The 20,574-nt window shown below is 39.6% G+C and overlaps 1 protein-coding gene across 13 annotated transcripts in view; it reads right to left on the bottom strand.

Annotated features, from left to right (window-relative positions):
- Positions 1 to 20,574, bottom strand: part of HDAC4 (histone deacetylase 4) — a 423,758-nt gene that overhangs the window by 210,911 nt on the left and 192,273 nt on the right. For all 13 annotated transcript variants that reach the window (XM_090044962.1, XM_090044959.1, XM_090044963.1 and 10 more), the window contains one exon: positions 2,928 to 3,172. In XM_090044962.1, the coding sequence (XP_089901088.1) occupies positions 2,928 to 3,172 (245 nt within the window). The remainder of the gene's footprint in view (positions 1 to 2,927; positions 3,173 to 20,574) is intronic.

Genomic DNA, 20,574 nt, shown 5'->3' with positions numbered 1-20,574 from the left:
TTAAAACAGCTGTATTAAAATAACACATGCAGACCATGCTCCAGTTAGGCCCCACCAAGCTAGACACTGAATGAAGAGAAAAAATTAGAGTCCTTGTCCCAACGAACTTACAAAAACACACAGGAACACATGCACAACGCCGCTGTGCATAATGGCTGCCAGGAAATCTTCATTATTCATGCTGACAACTTCAGTCAATTGCTCTCCGTAATGAGGCTGGGGTGGTGCAGACGCTAAGGTGCACAGTTAACAGCCCAGAGGTCAGAAGTTCAAGGCCAATACAGAAGTTTCTTATGACATGGCCTGTCAGATTCCAATGAATCTGCAAAATCTGTTAAACACCTTGTCTTATGGACATGAAAAAGGAAAGGACTTCCACAATACACCTAATTAAAATGGATCTTTTCTACTACTTAAGAATGTATAAATATAACACAGCATATTTCATGCTGTTTCAAAATATTGGGTTATATTTTATATTAAAACAAAAGTTATGTAAGAGCAAGTGTGCAATCACTTTCAGTATTACATCAAGACTACGTACCATGTCAATACTAATCCCCCTTTGAGCAGGCATATTAGCAATTTTGAAAAAACTGATGTTACCATAGCAATAGTCTGTCACGCTGGAATATTTATATGGTGGCTAACATTTTCACTGTGTAACAGCCGTCTTCCAAACTGTACCTCCTACTTATTCCACTCATTACATTACCTTTCATTTTGTTTCAAAGAGCAGATTTAAACAACTGGGCCAGGGTTAGCTCGTACCTTATAATTTGGGAAGTCATGTAATGCGCACAGTCCCTGTTCCCCAAATGTTACATGTGCTCTTGTAATTCCCTCCACAAGAACACAAAACATCAGAGGTCTGGCTAACAGGTTGTGTAACATTTGTGTGTGTATGAAGTAACTTGTACATATTTCTGTTCTAGAATGGAGTATAACATTAATAAGCAGCCACCTATTCAACACTACTAACTCAGATTAAATTCTTACTACAATCAACACAGAATACAAGACTTAAGCAGCTATAAATTTTGGTCATGTGTTTTGGCACCATTTTTTTCCTCCTCTTTTGTGGAGTTTTAAAGAAACATGAGAAATCTGATCCAAGGAATCTCAAAACTGTACTACAGATTTATATTAATATATAGGTAGAACTATCCTGTAGTCACTCTTAAAGCTCGCACATAGGCATGTTTGAGTAGTATCTGAGTGAACGTATCATTTAGAAGACAAGGCATAACTAGAATTAATATTTTAAAAACATTTAAACTGCACGATAAATGTTAAGAAGTCAGAATTTCTACTTAAGCTGCAGCAAATACCCCCAGAAATTCTAACTGTGATATTCCATCCCCAGCCCTCTAGTTATAGACAAACTGGCACATTCATGAGTGGTTTACCCTTTACTCTCATGTACAGTATATCTGTTATGTCATTAAGATTTAAGTAACCTAACCTGAAGCTTGTAAGTAACCATTTCTAAAAATAAGTTATTCTTTATGTTTATATTACAGTAGTACCCAGAAACGGTTTTAAGGCCTGGGTCCTTCTATGCTAGGCTCTGTTCAAATATAAAAAAATACAAACAATCCCTGCCACAACAAATTTATTAGGGAATAAACTCAAATAACTTCAAATGTTTCTAATGTTTACAATCCCAGCCCATTATTGGTTTAATAATTTAATTAATAGAGCCAAATACATTGGCAACATATAGCACTATGAGAGATTCGTAGAACAGGTTAGATTAACAAAATTCAGAGTATTTTCTCCTACCCAAGAATAAGCTAAAGATCACCTGCTCCTTGAACATGAGTGTGCACCAGTATTTGATAAAATGGGAACCCAGGCATCCTGAAAGCTCTCTTCTCAATGGCTAGGTCATCAGTAAGAGGGAAAAGATCTTTCAAAAAATGAAATATTAAACACAGGCTAGTAAATCTATATTCAGGCCTCTAAATAAGTGGGCTAATTAGAGTAATCAGCCTTCTTGGAGATCAGCCCATTTATTTAACTGGCTAAGTCTTTAAGAAGTATAAGCCTAAATTAAATGCTGTATTTTCTCACATACCACACACTGTGAAATATAATACACATCTTGTCTGTGAAAGGCAGAATGAAGAAGAAAGGATTTTTCCAGAGTAATGGCTACACAGTGCAGGGACCAAGCCTTTAGAACCTTCAGCTGATTCACCTTCCTTTTCCTGCATAGGCCAACAGGAGCAACCAGCAGATAGAAAAACTGCACCAAGAAAGTTCAGCTTGACTGGTAGAACATCAAGACCATTACAAAAGACAAGCTATCATTAACATATGTAGAGTGAAAATTCAATGAGTCGACTGGTTTCTTCAGCTGGCTCAACAGTACAGGTTCCCCTCACCAACAACCATAGTTTTGCCAACCACTGGTTTGAGTATCCACACTTAATATTCTATATACCATTTTGGCTACCATGGTATACAGTTTTGAGTAACCACAGTTTTCCATGGCCATGCATCAGCCCTCCACCTGCCATTTTCCCCATAAGCCTTTTGTCTTGCCAGCCACGGTTTTGCCAACCATGGGAACTCTAACCCCAGCGGTCGGCAAGGGAAACCTGTATGCTGCTGCAATATGGAGCAAAAGTCAAAGCAGACCACCTTTACCTGAAGCAGAAAATCAGCTTCCTTGCTTAATACACACCCCACAGTTTTAGGAGGTGGATTTTTTCAGAGAAAGTACAATGTCGCATGCAAGAAAATATGGTATCCCATTTTAAAAAAAAAAAATCTTAGTGCTAAGGTCTCTGCAAGGATACAGTTTTCTACACAGCAATTTTTATTGTCCCTTTAAAACTAATCTGTCTACTTTCAGAAAATCCTTTCCTAATTAGGCAGTATTTTTACACACCATTCACAGCAGTATTTCAATCACTTACTTTTATGTGCTCGTGTAGCTGGGCCTCATGCTGCCGAGAGAGCTGTTCATGCTGCCTCTGGAACTCAGCAATGAGGATTTGTCTCTGGATTTGTTGTTTTTGTTTGAGAGCCAGGAGCTCTTGCTGGAGCTGCTGTTCACGGAGCGTAGGCTCTGTCACTGGCATGGAAAACTGATGGTCCAAACGGAGGTCCATAGGAACTGAAGTTGGTGCAACTTGCAAGGGCAGTGTTGCAGTCACATCAACTGCAAAATTCAAAAACACAACAGCGATCAGCCTACTTGGAATTCAACTGTGACTTCAGCCACCAGGATGCTGTAGATTAAGTTTGTTAGGAACCACTGCATTTGAACCAGGACTTCCACCTGTTATATCTCATGTTGTTAAGGATGCAGCCTATTTGTTCATCCACTGAGATGTTATTCTCTTTAAAAAACAAATTATGCCATGTACAGTGCTTTAGGATGATGTTTTTCCCCCCAATTTAATCAATTAGAAAAGTCTGCTTTCCAAAACAAGCATATCAAGGAAATAATTAAAAAAAAGTTCATGAGCTCCCTTTACATCAAGGCAAGTCTGCATTATTTACGCAACTGTAAGCCACACATTTCCACTTTATATTTCTAGTGCTTGTATGTAACACTTGAAAAGAGATGCTCAACTTTAGTTGAAGATAAGATTTTGCAGAAAGGATCAAGGTCTTGATATAGCATACTGTATCAACTTTGGGAATACAACTGTTAGGAATTTCAAGATTTCTTTTTCACACGCAGCATTCTGCACAATTTTCTTTTAAAGTCTCCCCTAAACAACTCTTCCCACAGAAATGGCCAAACAGAACTTCAGAATAAAACAAAAATGATACTGATATAAGTTAAATTAATGACATAAAAGTAGCATCCAGAACAAGTGAAAACTTCATTAGGAGTATGTGATGCCGTGAGATCCACTAATCCAAACAGGAGCCAAATCCTGGAAAAATCATTCTGGTTGCCATGGCAAAATGAATACCCCACATGAAACTATGCTTAGATAACAGCCAATAAAAATATCCTTTGACATGCCTTTCTTGAAAGCTATTAAGAGTTACATATTTTTGTACTTTACTCTAGCTTAAGTAAACAAATACGCTTCAAAAGTCTACAAGTTATTTTAGAAACAAAGCCATATCAACATTGCTTATGCCTGTAAAAAAGATTGCGGTTTACCAAATAAAATCAATTTAAAAATGTTTTTTAGTCAATGCTAAAATCCAGCAACATATCCTGGGATCTAGGAAAATTTGCTAGAATATAACTGCACACCTCAACTGCTCCTCTTGCACATGGCAATACACAAAACATAAGGACACAGCTTCACTTGAGAGGGTTCCCAGGGTGACTGCAGAATTAGCAGTTGTGAAAAAATGAACAAAGAAAGTCTTTTTAATGAACTAAACTCAATCAAAATTCACTTAGAAGGTCTTGTGATTGTCCCTAGCAGTTCCTACAGCACAGGCTCAAGAAGAGCCATTAACACAAATGTTGAAATAACAAAGGGAAAATGCCTCAGCAATTCCAATTTTAAGACGAGCCTAACTTTACTGAACGCAACTTAGTGAGTATGTGTATTAATCTGTATAGTGAAAGAAGCCATAGTTAAACATCACTGTAGGCCAGTGGTCTCCAAACTTTTTTGATCACGCACCCATATCAGTAAAAAAGTTTTGACCACACACCCACAATATATGTATATTTATATAAATATTGATAGAAATAGAAGTTCTAATATTTTCTTCCAGCACCCCAATGGACCATCTTGTGCACCCCCTGGGGTGTGTGCACCCCATTTTGGAGGCCACTTTTGTAGGAGAAGCACACCATGTTAAACACAGGAAAAACTCTTCTCAGAATAGAAGCTTCTTGTTTTAAACCAAACTGCCAAATTAATTTGCCTTAGGAAATGAAGTTGCAGCAACAACTCTTTTGGAAGAGAGAAAGAACTGAAGTGATTGCTGGAGGTGCAAAGGTTCCCAAGAAGACTCTCTTCCACAGAGGAGACTATATATTTTAACAGAAAAGCACTGAACTCAGCTCAACATACTACCAAGTGAGGTTTTCTGAAGTGAGTGGGGACCAAAGAATGCTACATCATTTCCCTGTACCATTTGCTTGAAGACAAGACTTTTATCCAAGAATAAGGAATGAATAAACATGTACTTGGCGACTTCTATATGAAGGAATCAGGTCTTTTACTATACAAATGGGTTTCTTTGAGGCCCAGAAAACTGGCAGAGGGCAAATTTCTAGCAAAGATGTTACAGCAATACTGATTCTTGACCTATCACTATCATCTTCAACAGTATACGAAGCAGTACTTGGTTATAATCTTAATTTCTGCACCTTGCCATTTTATTCAAATCTAAAATCAATGCCTTATTTAAGACGGCCTCCCAATAATTAGATTCTATATACGGAAAATGTATAAGTTCATTATAATTTTCCAGGTATATAATCTAATTATTGAAGGGCTGTCTTCAGGGTGTGCACCTCCCACAGCTACAGAACGGAAAACAGTGGCTGGGCATGGAGGTGGTGGTCAGGTGGCTCCCTTGACCTCGGCCTTCCCCCACTTGTCCCCCTGGAGCTTTCCTGCCCCCTGCTACCTGTACCCCTCCATCCCCAGCTCCCCACAGCCCCTGCCTCTCCTTTCACACTCCCCAAAGTCTCTACCCTACCCCTTGCTCCCCCCAGTCTCTACCTCTCCCCGCCCCCCCGGCTCCCCGCACTTCTGCACCCCCCCCCCCCAACTGCACATGATCTCTGCCTCCTCTGTCAGAACCTGCTCAGACTCTGTCGTCTCCCGGAGCACAGCACCTAGAAGAACAGGCCCTGGCGAGCCATGCAGCAGCAGCAGCACTGTTGACTGGCCAGGTAGGGGATGGAGTTTCCCCATGTTCTGCACCTAGGAGGAAATCCGGCCCAAGCTGGAGCCTAACTGCTCTTGACACTAAGATGATGGGGGTAGTGGGGGGGAGGAGGTGGAAGCTGCAAAGGGCAAGCAAAGAGGTGGGCAGGAGGCTGCTATGGTTGCCTCTGCTTTGTACATCAATCTAAGACAAGGGACTTTTCCCACCATGCTGATAAGGGAGAGAACCTCATCTCTGATTCAAGTACATATGGTATGTAACTTTTTCTAATTTTCTGTATTTTAATATTGTGCTCCAAAAGACATACCATAGACATTACTGAGTTACTGATTTTATATTAAAAGTCAATATGGCAGGGGAGGTAAATCGTTGGTCTGTTCTTTGGAAAATCCTGAAGTATCCTTACTAGAACTATACTTGCTAAAAATTACACACACATTAAGATAGGTAGGAAGGTAGGTAAACAGCCAGCCACACAATCTATGGAGTAGTTTGGCTCCAAACTACTTAACCCACATAGAGCAGAAATTAACTATAGAACTTGGAAATTCTAATACAATAAAAGCCTTAGTCAGCCTGTCTCTCTGTAACACTCTGGGCCAACTGCACACGCGCTGCCAAGACGGCACACGCCAATTGGCTGCAAGGGCCTGGAGCGTTACAGACAGAGGCAAGGGAACCACTGCGCTGCCTTCTCCGCACCCTCCCTCCCACCCAACAACAGCCGGCAGGGAGAGGGAGGCAACAGGGTACGGGAAGGAGTGTTTCCAGTGGCAGCACCCTACCACCACCCCCACTTGCTGCTGCCGCTACCTGACCCCAACAACAGCCAACAGAGAGGGAGAGGTGGGGGGAAGGGAGGCAGGGAGGGCAGGTTGCATGCTGCCGGGTGTCAGCAGCTGCCACCATGTGCAAACTCCCCCCCACCCCTTCCTGGGATCCGGTGGCACCATGAGGTGCAACAGCAGGGGGCGGGTAGAGTGGCAGGGGTTGGGGGGAGGTTACACAGGGCTGCACCAGGAGTGGCAGAGGGGCCCATGGGGCCAGATGCAGGGGGTTGGGGGAACATAGGGCCAGACCCAGGGGGGGTAGTAGGGGGCACACAGGGCCCGAGGTGGAGTGGCAGCACCACCGGGCACTGGGTGGCAGCGCTCTGTCCCTGCCTGTCCCCCCCCCCCCATCATTCAAGATGGGCAATTTGCTAGAATTATTTATCATTCTCTTCACTGGCTGAAGGAGCTATCCTTTTAGAGTAAATAATTGTCTACAATGTTCGTAATCTCATCATGGCCATGTGAATGAGTATTATAGCCATTTAGCAATTAGTATATCGCTGTGAGATATACAAAATAAAACAGTAATAGCTTTTATACAGTAGAAACACAGCAACACAGAAAAAGCATGTAAAAGGGTTGAAGTTACACAAGAGTGTGAAGATAACAAGAACTATCCCCCTCATCATACCCTGTACAGGACAGTATCATCTCTACAAAAAATGTGTATTCTGCAGGAAATGAAAGATCTGCAGGACCTAGTGGTTGAATGTCACATCAACAAAAAGATGCATCCATTTTTTAACATTCAGTGAAGAAGCAGGAATGCATACAGTATGGCAATCTGGAAAATGTTATTATATGAAATCTAATTTTTCTATGCTTAAGAAGTAACTGCATATCAAGTTGGATAAACTTAAGATCCAAGGGAAAAGACAAGAGAAGTCTTTTTGCATTACTGCAGTCTTCTTTCATGGCAATATTTACTCTTTAAAACTGCTGAGTTTGACTGTTTATATACCCCATGTAAAAAGTAAACAGAGCTTTTTTCCCCTTGCACATGACTGCACTCTGGTCAGAAAATATTTTACAGGATCTCAAAAGAACTGAGGCATGAAGTTGGATCTCAATCAAACAACAAGTATTAGGGCAGACTAGGAACAGACAATATCATGATTTAGGTAAAAAGGCAAACAGATCCTAGAAGTAAAGGGTACATTTACACGGGCTCTGGCACGTTCTGATTAGAGCATGTTGAAGCAGACTCAATTAATCCAGCATACTGCAGGGTCTTATGTATTCAGCATCCCCACATTTCAAAACAGAGACCAGAGCACTTAACTACAGCTTGTCAACCAACCTTTAATTAAAACTGCCCCTGCCACCATTTTGAAATGTGGGACACTGAATACATGAGATACTGCAGAAGTTTTCACTACAGCAGTTCCCAAGAGCCGCTCCAATTAAAAGCACCCCCACCCAGAGCATGTGCAAATCCCCAGAGTGACTTGGATTTATAAGTCATTGAGTCTGGAAATCATTGAATCAAAAAAATAGGGCTGGAAGGAACCTCAAGAGGTCACCTAACCAACCCCCTGCACAAGGCAGTATCATTCCTGTCTACACAATCTAGTCACCTAACTTGCTCTTAAAAACTCACAAAGATAAATATTCTACAATTCCTCTAGGCAAACCACACCAATACTTAACCACCTTTATAATTAGCAAGTCCTTCCTAATATCCAATCTAAATCTCTTTCTCTGCATTTCAAGATGGATACTCCTTGTCCTGTATTCTGTGGCCACAAAAATAGTTTACCACTACCCATAACTACCCTTCATTCATTTGAAAGCGGCCATTAAATTTCTCCTGTCTCCTGTTCTGCAGGTCAAATAATTCCAGTTCTTTCAACCTTTCCTTGCAAGTCACATGTCCTTAAACCTCTAATAATTTCTATTGCTCTTTCCAATTTGTTGATACTTTTCTTTTCTTCTTTTTCAAATTGCAGTACCCCAAACAGGACACAGTACTCCAGGTAAGCCCTTATCTGTGCTGCACAGAGTGGAAGAATCACTTCCCCTGAATTGCAGCTGACACTTGTTAATACAAACTCAGCATGCTACTGGCTCTCCCGTTGACTGTTATATTTTAAAGTGATGTGCCCTTAAATGCCCCCTGCAGGACACAATAAATTAGAGTTTTAAGCTGAAGGCATCAAATACCAATGGTAAGGGGAGCATTCTGTACATGTCTGAGTTTTAAAATGTCCCCCACCTGGAACTGTATCATTACAGTTATAGGTCTTGGACTATGTGAAGTAATGCTTTGTCAACTCTCACTCCTTAAAAGCATCCCAAACTATACTGAACCACAATTCTATATAGAAATATGGTAATGCAGTGAATAACAGGGAACTACCCCAGATGCTATTTAATATCAGCAGTTTCTAATTAAATATAAAAGCTGCAGATGACAAAATCTGCAGGTGACATAGTGGAAGAGTGTTAAATCACAAAAACTGAACAGTAATTCTAATCTGCCTGGAGTGGTAGATAAACCCATTCAAAGGAAATGCATTTTCATATAAGACTAGCCAAGTGCAAGGTCACAACCCAGAAACACAGAATACATACCACACCTACAGGATGAGGAATTTAGCTCATGTCCTAAAAAGCAGCAATCACAAAATGTTATTTTTATTTCATCGCCAGGTTAACTTTCCCCTTCCCCACACACCCCCCTGCCACATCTCTCACACCAGTCTCCTAGGGCCTTGGATCCTCTCTGCCACACATCTGCATTTTCACAGACCTGCATTTCGTACACTGGCTTCTATTCCAACTAGAAGAACACAAAACAGCAGATTCTCCTTATGCCTGAAGAAGGGTGTTTGTGCCTGAAAGCTTGCAAAGAACATTTTTTACAACTATTTAGATGGTCTAATAAAAGATATCACATTTACCCAAAGAACCTTGTTTGCAATCGCAAAAGGGATTTAGGAGTCATAGTGGGCAGCTCCCAGTGCAATGCTATAGCAAAAAAGGCACACCCTGGATATATTATAAGTGAGGGAGCAAGGAGGTGATTTTAGCTCTGTGTTTGATACTGATGAACCAAGACTGAAATACAGGGCCCAGTTTAGATATTCACTTTTTTTAAAAGGATGTTGAAAAATTTGAGAGGAAACAGAGCCACACAAATGAACTGAAGGCTGAGAAAAATCTCAGCAAGAGACTTAAAAAGCTCAATATTTGTTCAGTTTTTCAAAAAACACAGACTAGGAGACTTAATCAGGGAATCTTAACGGGGTGACCCTGGAATGGGGTCTGGGGGAACTATAGGCACCCTAAAATGTGCCTTAGCCCCTCCATAGCCACCCCTCCCAGCACTGCCCCTGTCCAAACCCCTTGGGGCACCACTGCTGCTTACCCTGCACAGGTGAACCTGCCCTGCTCTGGCCCACAGCCTGCAGAGGCACAGTGCTCCCAACCCAGCCCAACCCGATTTGTTTGTATACAGTAAATATTTTAATTCTCCTTTTGCAGATAACATAGATAAAACACATGTTTAAGTGCATATTGTTAAAAAAAAAAGTGAATAAGTATGTTTGGCCAGAAGATGCATCGTACAAACCCCCAATTTTCTATCTCCCCCACCTCAGCCCCCTCCCCACACTGGGAAGAAGCTGGTGCTGCCCCTGAATCTTAAGTACTTTCATAGGAATAAAGTACTAGGCACTAAGAAGCTACAACAGGAAAAAAAACCAACAAGAACAAATGGAAGCAAAACCAAGGAAATTCCATTAAAATGATGTCTTATTTCGAAGCAGGGAATGTGTTTAAACACACTGGAATAAACTGCCATGGGAAGAATTTGTAGATTTGTTGATCTGACCTCCTATCTTCCAGTATATATAGGGGAGGAAACTGGAGCAAACCATCAACATCTTCTCAATTATCATTATTTTGGGTGCTAGCATTGTGCATGAACTAAGGGAAAAGCACATCGGGGAGTACATCAGGGGTTTGATTAACAACTGTTCACCAAGGCACCCTTAGGAAGAACCAGGAGTAATGGCCACAAACTCCTGGAACACCATTTCAGGCTCAACATTAGGAAAAAGTCCTACACAGTCAGGGTATCCAGACCGTGAAATAAACTCCCTCCAGAGGTGGTGCAATTGCCTACCCAGGAAATCTTCAAGAGAAGACTAGATAGTCATCTTGCTGGGGTCACCCGACCCCACCTGTTTTTCCTGCTTGGTGTAGGGGGCTGGACTCAATGATCTTCCGAGGTTCCTTCCAGCCCCTTACAATCTATGAATTTTGTTATGCTTAAAAGCTTGTCTACCCAAACTATAAAGTTGGTGCATTAAAAGGTGCTCTGCAAGGCTTGGCTTCCACATTTCTTGGACCATCACTCCACAACGCTACAACAATATTGTACAAAGTTACATAACACTTAATCTTGGAGGGAAAATATTTCTCTGGTTCATCACGTTTTGGGCTTTCAAACTCTTTTAGCTGTCAGAAAACAGTACATGTAATGCAGTTTAAAAAGACTGCACTGTAATGCAAATACACAAGTGCTGCATCAGTGCTGTTGGGCACTGTTAACACTATTTGTGAGCTGTGCAGATAGCACCAGGAAGCTGTGCTAATATGCCTTCAGAAAGGCAAGACTGTGCGAAGCCCAGTCCCGGGCCCCTTTAAAGGATGAATGGAGTATGCTTTTTTTAAAGGGGATATTATGATTTCTAGGAATCTGTGATGCTCTGTATTTAAAGAAGGGGCAGAAAAAATGAAAATGCATATATAGCAGACTGGTTCAGAAAGATATTCCACACTGTCTGGGGGAACTGCTTGCAGGAAGGTCTAAAAATGATAGTAAAAGAAGAACATGAACAGGGTGAAAGTTCTGAACTGCTTAGATATCTGTCACCAGCAAGGCTATACCTGGGAAAAAGGGGTTCCTACCTGGCCCTTCAAAAATAGCACACACTAACAGAGGAGAAATTTCTCTGGGCAAATTTTCAAAGTGGAACCATTGAAACTACATCACAGTATGGAGAACTGGGCCAGGACTCACTGGTGCGTTCATTGTATGCCACGAGCAAAAAGGCAGACACTTGCAAGGCTAAAATGTTAGCACCTACCTGGGAACAGAGATATACTAGATTTTTTTTACACCAAGTTTTTAATTTGCCTAAATAAGACTTGTGATACAGGCAGGTCAGATAAAGAAAGCATTTTATACAAACAGATACAAAAAACTATGCACAGGGATGACATGTTTGACACTACCAACTGTCAAGGTGAAATGTGACAACTGTTTAACAGTGTGCAAAAATGGAGTTTAGGATATGAAATAAAAATACCATATTCAACTGAAAGGTGGGTGTATGCATGACATTTCATTGCTTGAATCACTGTGACTTCAGTAACCAGAAAAGGACTTGACTTTGCATATCATCTAAATAAAGAGTTCCTCCAGCAACAGTGTCCTTTAGCATCCTGTTTAGGTTTGGAGTCGTACAGACTCAAAAGAGCTATCAAATCAATCATCAACATAAGAACTCAGCAGCACCTAGCTAATTCCTACAGGTCTCCCATCCAACTACTGGCTTAGCCAAAGGCTGCCTAGCTTGTCAACTAGAACAAGTCAGAATGGTGACATACCTTCAAACCTCCAACAGTAGCTTCAACATTCACACCAATGCAACAGCATCTTTCATATAATAAAGTGCTGCTCCAATGCATTACGGAGACTTCTAGTATTGAACAAACTTTCAGCTGAAATATTTTGCTGTAGGAAAGGGAAATTCCTCCAAATACTTCGACTATGGAGGGGAGGAGAATTTTTTTTTTTTTTTGATTGAAGCATTTTTAGCAAAAGGTCAGATTACTAGAAATACTGCCTTCTTTTCCTCCCACAACTTATTCCTTCCATCCCTGTTGCGTGTCTTGTGTCCTCTTGCCCTGCTCTGTTCTTCTCCCCCTTCCACCTCTCTCTCACACAATCGGGCTATTTATTTGAGTATAACTAGTAAAGCTTTAGCAGTCTCTGAACCACAACAGTGCAATATGAGTGTCAGTTGCATTCCAAATACATCTAAGGAAGGAATTCTCAAGCTTTTCATAGTATGGTCCATATTTTAACAGTGACCTCCATCCCCATTCCTGACCACATAGTTATCTGTGGAAACTACTGCAGGGGTGTCAAAGATATAGCCTGCAAAGCCCTGTTATTTGGCCCACAGTGCTGCCCATGGGTCTCAGACCGGACCTACATATAACATGTGGTATACCCCAGATCAGTCCAGTGCCAAATGCAGCATGCACTGGCCCAGCCATAGCCCTGTGCTTGCATGCTTCCCCTCCACTAGACCCTCACATGTTGCATCTGGTACACAGAGCTGGTCAGTGAGCCAGATCTGACCTGTGGACTGGCCCTGTGCCACTCATGCAGTCCAAGTCTGATACCCCTGGCTTCCATGGAAAAGAATTTTAATTTAGTTTAGCTTTCTTTTAATGGGATTTGGCAGCTAGAAACAAGAAGGAACCTAGCACTATAAAACCCATCATTTGCTGCATGGACCATCAATTTGGAAGCCTCTGATCTAACTCAAACTGTAAAGGCAGCCAATTGTTTAATTAATTATTTCACTGCAAAACTCAAAGGTAGCATTACCTATTTACTCAATATGCACTGGATAGTTTAAATTGGATTCAGGCTTGCAAGAATGTAATGATTTTTAAGTAGTTTGCAAATAGTAAGAAGGCACAAAAGAATCTTGGAGATGCATCTAGCATTGTAATACAGCCTGAATGTGCACCAGAATGCTATCCTTACACTGCAGTTACTATTAAATTGCTGGTGTGTAAAAATACAGAGTATAATGGTCTGTCAAATTCATGTGCCTGATGTGCTATAGTATTTTTCCAGGGTAGACAAGTTTCTACTGCTGGCTAATTTCACTCCTTACACTTGAAAGGAAATCAGAGGAGGAGGAAAAAAAGTGGCCTAAAGTAGATTAAATGACAATTTCCACAGCAACAACAAAAGCCAGCAGTCGAAAACAAAAGTTTGGAACAGGAAGATCATGCACAGCTCACCTTCAGAAGCTGCATGCACTATGGTTCTAAAGGAGCCAACTTAATTATTCCCATCTAAACAACATTAAGGATGGAATAGTTAAGCATCTTTGTTCCAAGGAGACGTTAAGCATTATTCATCTAATTACTAAACATAATGAAAGCCGCATGATAACTACACTCAAAACAGGTGGCAGTACTTTTTTCATCAAACCCATTTTTCAAAATCTGTTTTTTTCATATAATTTAATTCTAAATCTACTGAAGATAATTCAGTAAGGAACAGATTCTGATCTCCATTAATAGTTGTGTAAATCTGGGGAAATTCCATCGACTTCAATGGACCTTTTCCAGAGGTACACCAATGAAAATGAGAGCTATGCTAATTTTGTATTCAGGATGTTATCGAAAGTTGAATTAAAAACTCTGCATAGTACATTAATACTGGTATAGCTGTCTGGAATTTCCAGGCTTCAAGAAAAACTTGCCTTTTGAGGGAAAATAGGGGAAGTAAACAAAATACATGCTAAGAACTGTCAATTCACATTTTTAAATCCTGTAATAGTTTGTGTTTTCCTTAGACCAGTGGTTTTCAACCTGTAGTCCATGGACCTCTGGCAGTCTGCAGACTGTCTAAGAGGGGTCCCTGAAAGATGACTACAATCAAAAGTATATGAATACTCACATTTACAATTCAAAGGGGTCAGTACCTCCATTCAGAATTTGCAAGTGGTCAGCAACTCCATTCAAAATTTTTAGGGGTTCACAAATGTAAAAAGGCTGAAAACCACCACCTTAGACTAATTCTTAGATAAGAATCTCAACTCCCATTTTTAAAGCGTGTTTATAGCCATGATAGCTGTAGAGATGAGCTTTAAATCTACATATTGCAAAGGTTCAAAAAACTAGGAGGCAAATAAAAAGAAACACTAGGTTTTTTTTGGGGGGGGGGGATTTTTAATGTGCTTTTAAAAATCAAATGGATTTTTATGCCGTATTTGAGGTTGCTGAAGATTTGAAGTTGGCAATATTGTATGGATCCTTACTTCCACTTAAAATAAATATCAGAATTCTTAAAATGAATACATTTCTAAAAGAATGCAAGGATTTTGTCTGCCTCTAGCATCTGCCTCTCTCATATCTAAGGAAGGCCATCTGATGCCCAAATGCTTGTCCGACACTGATACTCTCTCAATTATAAAGCTGGTCCAAAAAAGCAAACAAACAAAAAACCCACAAAATTCCTTACCTCTTGGACATTTTCTAGACCACCACAGCTACACCACTCCAATTCTACTAAAAGAATGCAGACATTCTAAAAGTTACTTATGCAAACTTGCTAATATTCGGATCAAATTTGCATGTCTTCACTTAGAAATTGTTATATTTTCCACTTAACACAAATAATGTTGATATTTCATTTTAAACAGGCACCTGGCATTAAGACTTAAGTACCACAGCTACCAAACAGCCTAGTTTACTTTTACTTCTCTTACTTAAAAAAAAAAAATAAAGGTGATGAAAAGGCAAAAGAAATTCAATATTTCTTTTTGCATTATTCTCTCTCTGCAGTATTTGGAAGAGATAGTGAACTAATTAAAAGCCTTTTTCAACAGTAAATTACTATTGATTTGTCCTGTACAAAACAGTCTAAGCTGAACCTCATAGCAGAGCCTAATATTCCTGAAAAAATTCTACAAAAACTCATTTTCAATATTAAGTGATATGCAATAAAGTAAAAAATCACTAAAATGTCTTAAGTTTGAACAGAGCATGCCAGCTGCAGACATCATAACCACAATTCCCATTCATTGTATTCATTGAGTAGTGCGTCATACGTGACTCGTACTATTTCAGTCGCAAAAACTATTTGAAATGCCATGAGTTCCCAACAGAAGTAGCCAGTGCTTCTGACCTACAGAGCCCTTCTGAAAACAATAAAACCTTCTCTAGTTAATGAGCGCATCATAACAACAAAAAAGCCTGTATTCTTATGAATATTTTATGGTAGACTAGAAAATTGCTTTTATAGGTTCTGCCTTGAGAACATATTAATACAATCAGATTCATGACGTTAGCAAAAGCACAAAGGCTATATTCAGAGTTTTAATGAGAAATGCCAAACCCATGAATTAGAAGACAAGATCTCAATTATGAATAATAAACTATCTTATGTTCTCCATGTCTTTTTCTTTATTGTAGGACTATAATCTGTAAAAATGAGGACACTGTACTTTTTTTAACTAGATATGCATGGATTCTGTTCAGTCTCTCAAGTTAATATTACTTTTATAGCAAGTTGAAATACACCCTGTTATTCTCCTCCAAAATAAGGGAGACATTTACAAATTTCCAAGTCAAGGTGTAAGCTGCAAATTTAAGATATAAATCATTCTTATTTATTTATCTTATTGATTGTAGCCAAGAGTTCACTACTTGGGCAAAGTGTTTTTTGTTAATAAATGTGAAATTTCAAAGCTTGTCTAACATGATTAAGACAGAGTCGTATCTTAATTAAGAACTGCCATAATAATCTGCTCACTCTAAATTTTCAGCATTTACAATGTACGTTTTCCTGAAAAAAAGAAAAATCCTTTCACAGTAAAATATGTAGGGCTGTATATAGCACAAGGAAAACCTACCCGTATATTAAATTTTTTCTTTTGCCCCCTGTTCTGACATACTGTAATATTCTGCATCTTTTTTGGAAAGGGCTGAGGAATACCAACGTATTTAACATACTTGCAGAAATTGAATTGCAAAAGTTTTCCAAAGGTTTATATTTCCCTTTTCTGATGTAGTTCTTGCTAATAAATCCTTGAAGAATTGACTATCAAACTGTTAAGTCTGAGGAAACACTAAAACGTTCTTTAAAATTAGTTTTAATCAACAAAATACACCAAAAAATATCTTTAAAAAAAAAGCAAGTCCTTAAATGCAAATCTCTTCACATAGATAAACTGTTCTCAAAGGAAATGTTATTTTCCAAACTTAGTTCTAAATTTAGATACCGCTTGTGAGAAGTTTAAGGAAAAACAGAAGTCTATGCTTTTCCTACACTGAATGTAAGGCCAGTTTCAAATATGGAACATATTAAACTTATCTTTGCTTTGACTCGCTCTCTCTCACACGCGCACACACAGCTAATTCAACAGAAACCATCAACTATCTAGACCTATCCAGCCCAGTGTACTCTCACTTCTCTCCTGCAACAAGACGACACTAATAGCCTCTCTCTACTAGAAATACACAAGAGGCAATTTTCTGCTTGAGGCCAAGGAGAAGAAAAACTACATTAACCAGAATAAGGACATACCACACCATGTGTCCATGAGAAGCACAAGCTTGGGCAACAGGCTATGACATAAGAGCACTTCAGCACATAAAGTAACTCTACAGTCCCTGGTGTATTTTTACATCACTACACATCAGAGTGGAAATCACTCCTTCTGCATCTATGTATCTGAACTCGAGGCCAGTGCTTTCCAGAAACTATTGACTCAGCCTCTCTCCCTTCATCTCCCTGCCTCTCGTGACTGGCTTTGTTTCCACCCAATGTGTCTGCCTTTTCTGTAGTTACTGCCATGCTAGCATTGCCCCCCAGATACATTCTGCCAATAATAAAGCTGTTAGTCCTTTAGTAATTAAGAGAAATAAACTGAAGAAACCCTGGTTCACACCTGCAGGATTTCAGTTATTGCCCTGAAAGAGCAAACAAGACTCAAGGTATACCATACTGAAAGACCAAGGTAGGTGCACAGTGATGCACGCAAAGTATGACAGCAATTTCTGATGAAGTTCAATGAGTAAGCATTTGTACAGATCTCCCCTAAGCATGGATTTATTTTATTTTCATTGCTAAGAAGAAACCAGAAATAGTAATCTGTGTCATAGTCTTTTATTTCAAACATTTTATTACCCTGAGGCTGACCTACTACACTTTCAGATTCACATCATCCAACGCCTAAAAATGCAGGGAGGGACAAAACAATTTCTACATCTCAGAAAAACACATCTTATACACTACAAGTACACTGAACAGCTGGGACACTTCAGAGCCATGAATGCCATTTCTAGAGTACAGCACTTACTGGGTACAAATCATCTTCAAAATGAGGTAAGAACTAACCATTCAACTCAAAGCATATGCTAGAAACAATTAGCAATTTTCAACAGTTTTATCTGGATGGAAACATGTATTACTTGCTTGTTGCTACAGATTATATTGGCTTCTTTAAAAAAAAAAATCAAAATGAAAACCCACCACATCACTTTCAAGTAGCCGTTTTCTGCTTCCATAAAATGTTTGTCAGCATTGAAGAGAACAACGCCTATCAAACAACCACACCACCTGGTACTGTTCAAAGATGTTCATTGTGCATGCAAGGCACTCTTTCCACTGTCTACACTTCAGTAAATGTCAAAACTCATCGAAACACTGAGAGACAGTGAGATCAGGGCTATTTATAGAAGCACACTTCTGCAGTATCTAGCTGCAGTGCCAAGATAAAAGAACTATATTTTCATATAAATCAAAACGGGACAAATAAAAACCATGCACAGCATCAAAAGAGTGTTGGAAAGATCATGTGTTCAATGCATTGATTTAAAATATGCTATTTGTCTCCATAAAATATTGATCTTTATTCAAATAACATGATGGAAATAGTTCAAATTTAACTGGGAGTACGGAAATGAGCTGTTTCACTGAAAGACCAGAAGGTAAGAAAAGAAACAAAGGCTTACATTACCATGATAGCATTACCTGTAGCCAGTGCGTCTGCTGCAGGCAATGATTATAATCAGGAAAAAACAAGCTGGCACTACTGCCCTGAAACAGTTAAAATACTAATGACAGTTCAACTGCCAGCTATGTAGCATGGCTGATCTCTCTGAGAACCAGTACATTCAGTGAGCAATTAAAAGAAATCCACCTGTATTCTAAGATCTGTTCAAATGCTATAAAATATAGACTTATTAGGCCCTTTATTCTGAGATTTCCTACTGACAAGGATTTATTGGTACTAATGTTGCCTGGGTACAGTAGGTCACAAAAACAAATCAAATATTTACAGTACTGCTGGTGCCTTTCAAAGATATTCTTTGATAAGACGGGGATTATCAAAGCAGAGGTTTTAAAATTTAGGGACAATATGGATGGGGTTCAAGCCAATGGATATGTTTAAAATGAAAAGGTGGCAATATTTATTTGAACAAATTCACTTGTTACCAACAGTCTAGTGGACTAACAACTTGACACATACAGTGAAGTTAATACTGCCTGTCACATCTACATTACCACTGCCAATTTACCAATCCCTCAAAAGCAGTCCAGGTCAGTTACAACAGTTGCTATTATTTCTGAACAGCTTGCTCCAGGGTTGAGAGGCTGAACTCAAAAAGCCTGGGTCCTTCTCCTCAAAAGTCAAGCTACTAATAAAAAGCAACTAAAATTTCCTAAAAAACAAATACAGATTGCAATGCAAATAAGCAGTAAAATATTTTTTGGACGTGAGAATTGAACCTCAACATCCTAACAGCCTTTGAAAGGTGTCAAAATAAGATGCTGAATTCTGTGCAATAGACAGGATTTTTATCATTCACAGTAAAATAAACGTCAATTGTTTTCTAATTATTAATAAAACCTAAAGGCATAATATGGGAAAATTTTTAGAGGGCTAGGCAATTACAGCATGTTTATGTTATTGTGGAATAAAAAAAATGAGTTCCACTTACAAATTTGTTAGAGTTAGCTATATTTAATTGTTTTCCTTAAAAATAGGGGAAATAGGGAAGTAAAGACTTGAAAGACAAGGAGATGCAGGTTGTCTGATTTATCCAAATCATTTCCATAAATAAATAAAAAATACTGGAAAAAGTTCTTTTTGGTGCAATTTCTCGAGCTTTCTGAAAGAAGTCATCTACAGTGGATAATAAAAATTGCATTTGAACAGTAATTTGTAGCACAAGTTGTCCAACCTATTCATTCCTCTTTCTGTGGAGTGAAAATGCACCAATGCAGAGACAACTTCAGGCAGTTGTTTGGAGGGAAGGTTAAGAAAAATCTCTCTTGAGATCCAAACACATTCCCATAATATGCATGGAGTCTTCAAACACACAAAAAAAACTTCCATAGCAGGAAAAACAAGAATTACACCACAGACAAATCACAATGTAAATGAAAATGCATGAAAGCAACTTTTGGGCTGGACCTCATGATCTTGTGAGGTCCCTTCCAGCCCCAATGTCTATGAAATCCATGAACTCTCTTCTGTCAAGGTCCTGCTCCTCCCTGGCTATGTAGCTGCCAATATTTAGTAGAGATTAATCCCCAGGGTCAGTACTTGCGAAGTGCGTCTTGAAGATTCCACTTCTCTACCGGAAGAAATGATGGAGTTGGAAGACAGCTGCACTGTACATTTAATTGCACAGCCTGAACCACTTACACTAAAGGCCTATCTGTCACTTATTCAACTTGTTCAAACACTAAGGAATTCATTATGCCTTTACTTCATGCATCAGAGCCTCACCACAGCTGGTGCCAACACTCCTTGTGGTGAAGAGGTGGTGTTGAAGGCTGAAGAAGGAACTTGGATAAACCAGGCACTGTGACCACAGATTCATAGATTGTAAGAGGCTGGAAGGGACCTTGTAGAACATTGGTCCAGTCCCCCTGTACTGAGCAGAAAAAGACAATTGGGCTCAAGTGACCCCAGTGAAGTGACTGTCCAGTCTCCTTTTGAAGATTTCCAGGGTAGGCGACTGCAGCACCACTGGAGGGAGTTTATTCCACAGTCAGGGTATCCAAACTGTGAAGGAGTTTTTCCTGAAACTGAGCCTGAAGCCGGCTTCCAGAAATCTGTATCCATTG

The sequence above is a fragment of the Crocodylus siamensis genome, chromosome 4, assembly GCF_052110815.1.
Source record: "Crocodylus siamensis isolate JL-2025a chromosome 4, ASM5211081v1, whole genome shotgun sequence".
NCBI classification, from domain to species: domain Eukaryota; kingdom Metazoa; phylum Chordata; order Crocodylia; family Crocodylidae; genus Crocodylus; species Crocodylus siamensis.
This window is presented reverse-complemented; position numbering and strand designations above follow the sequence as displayed.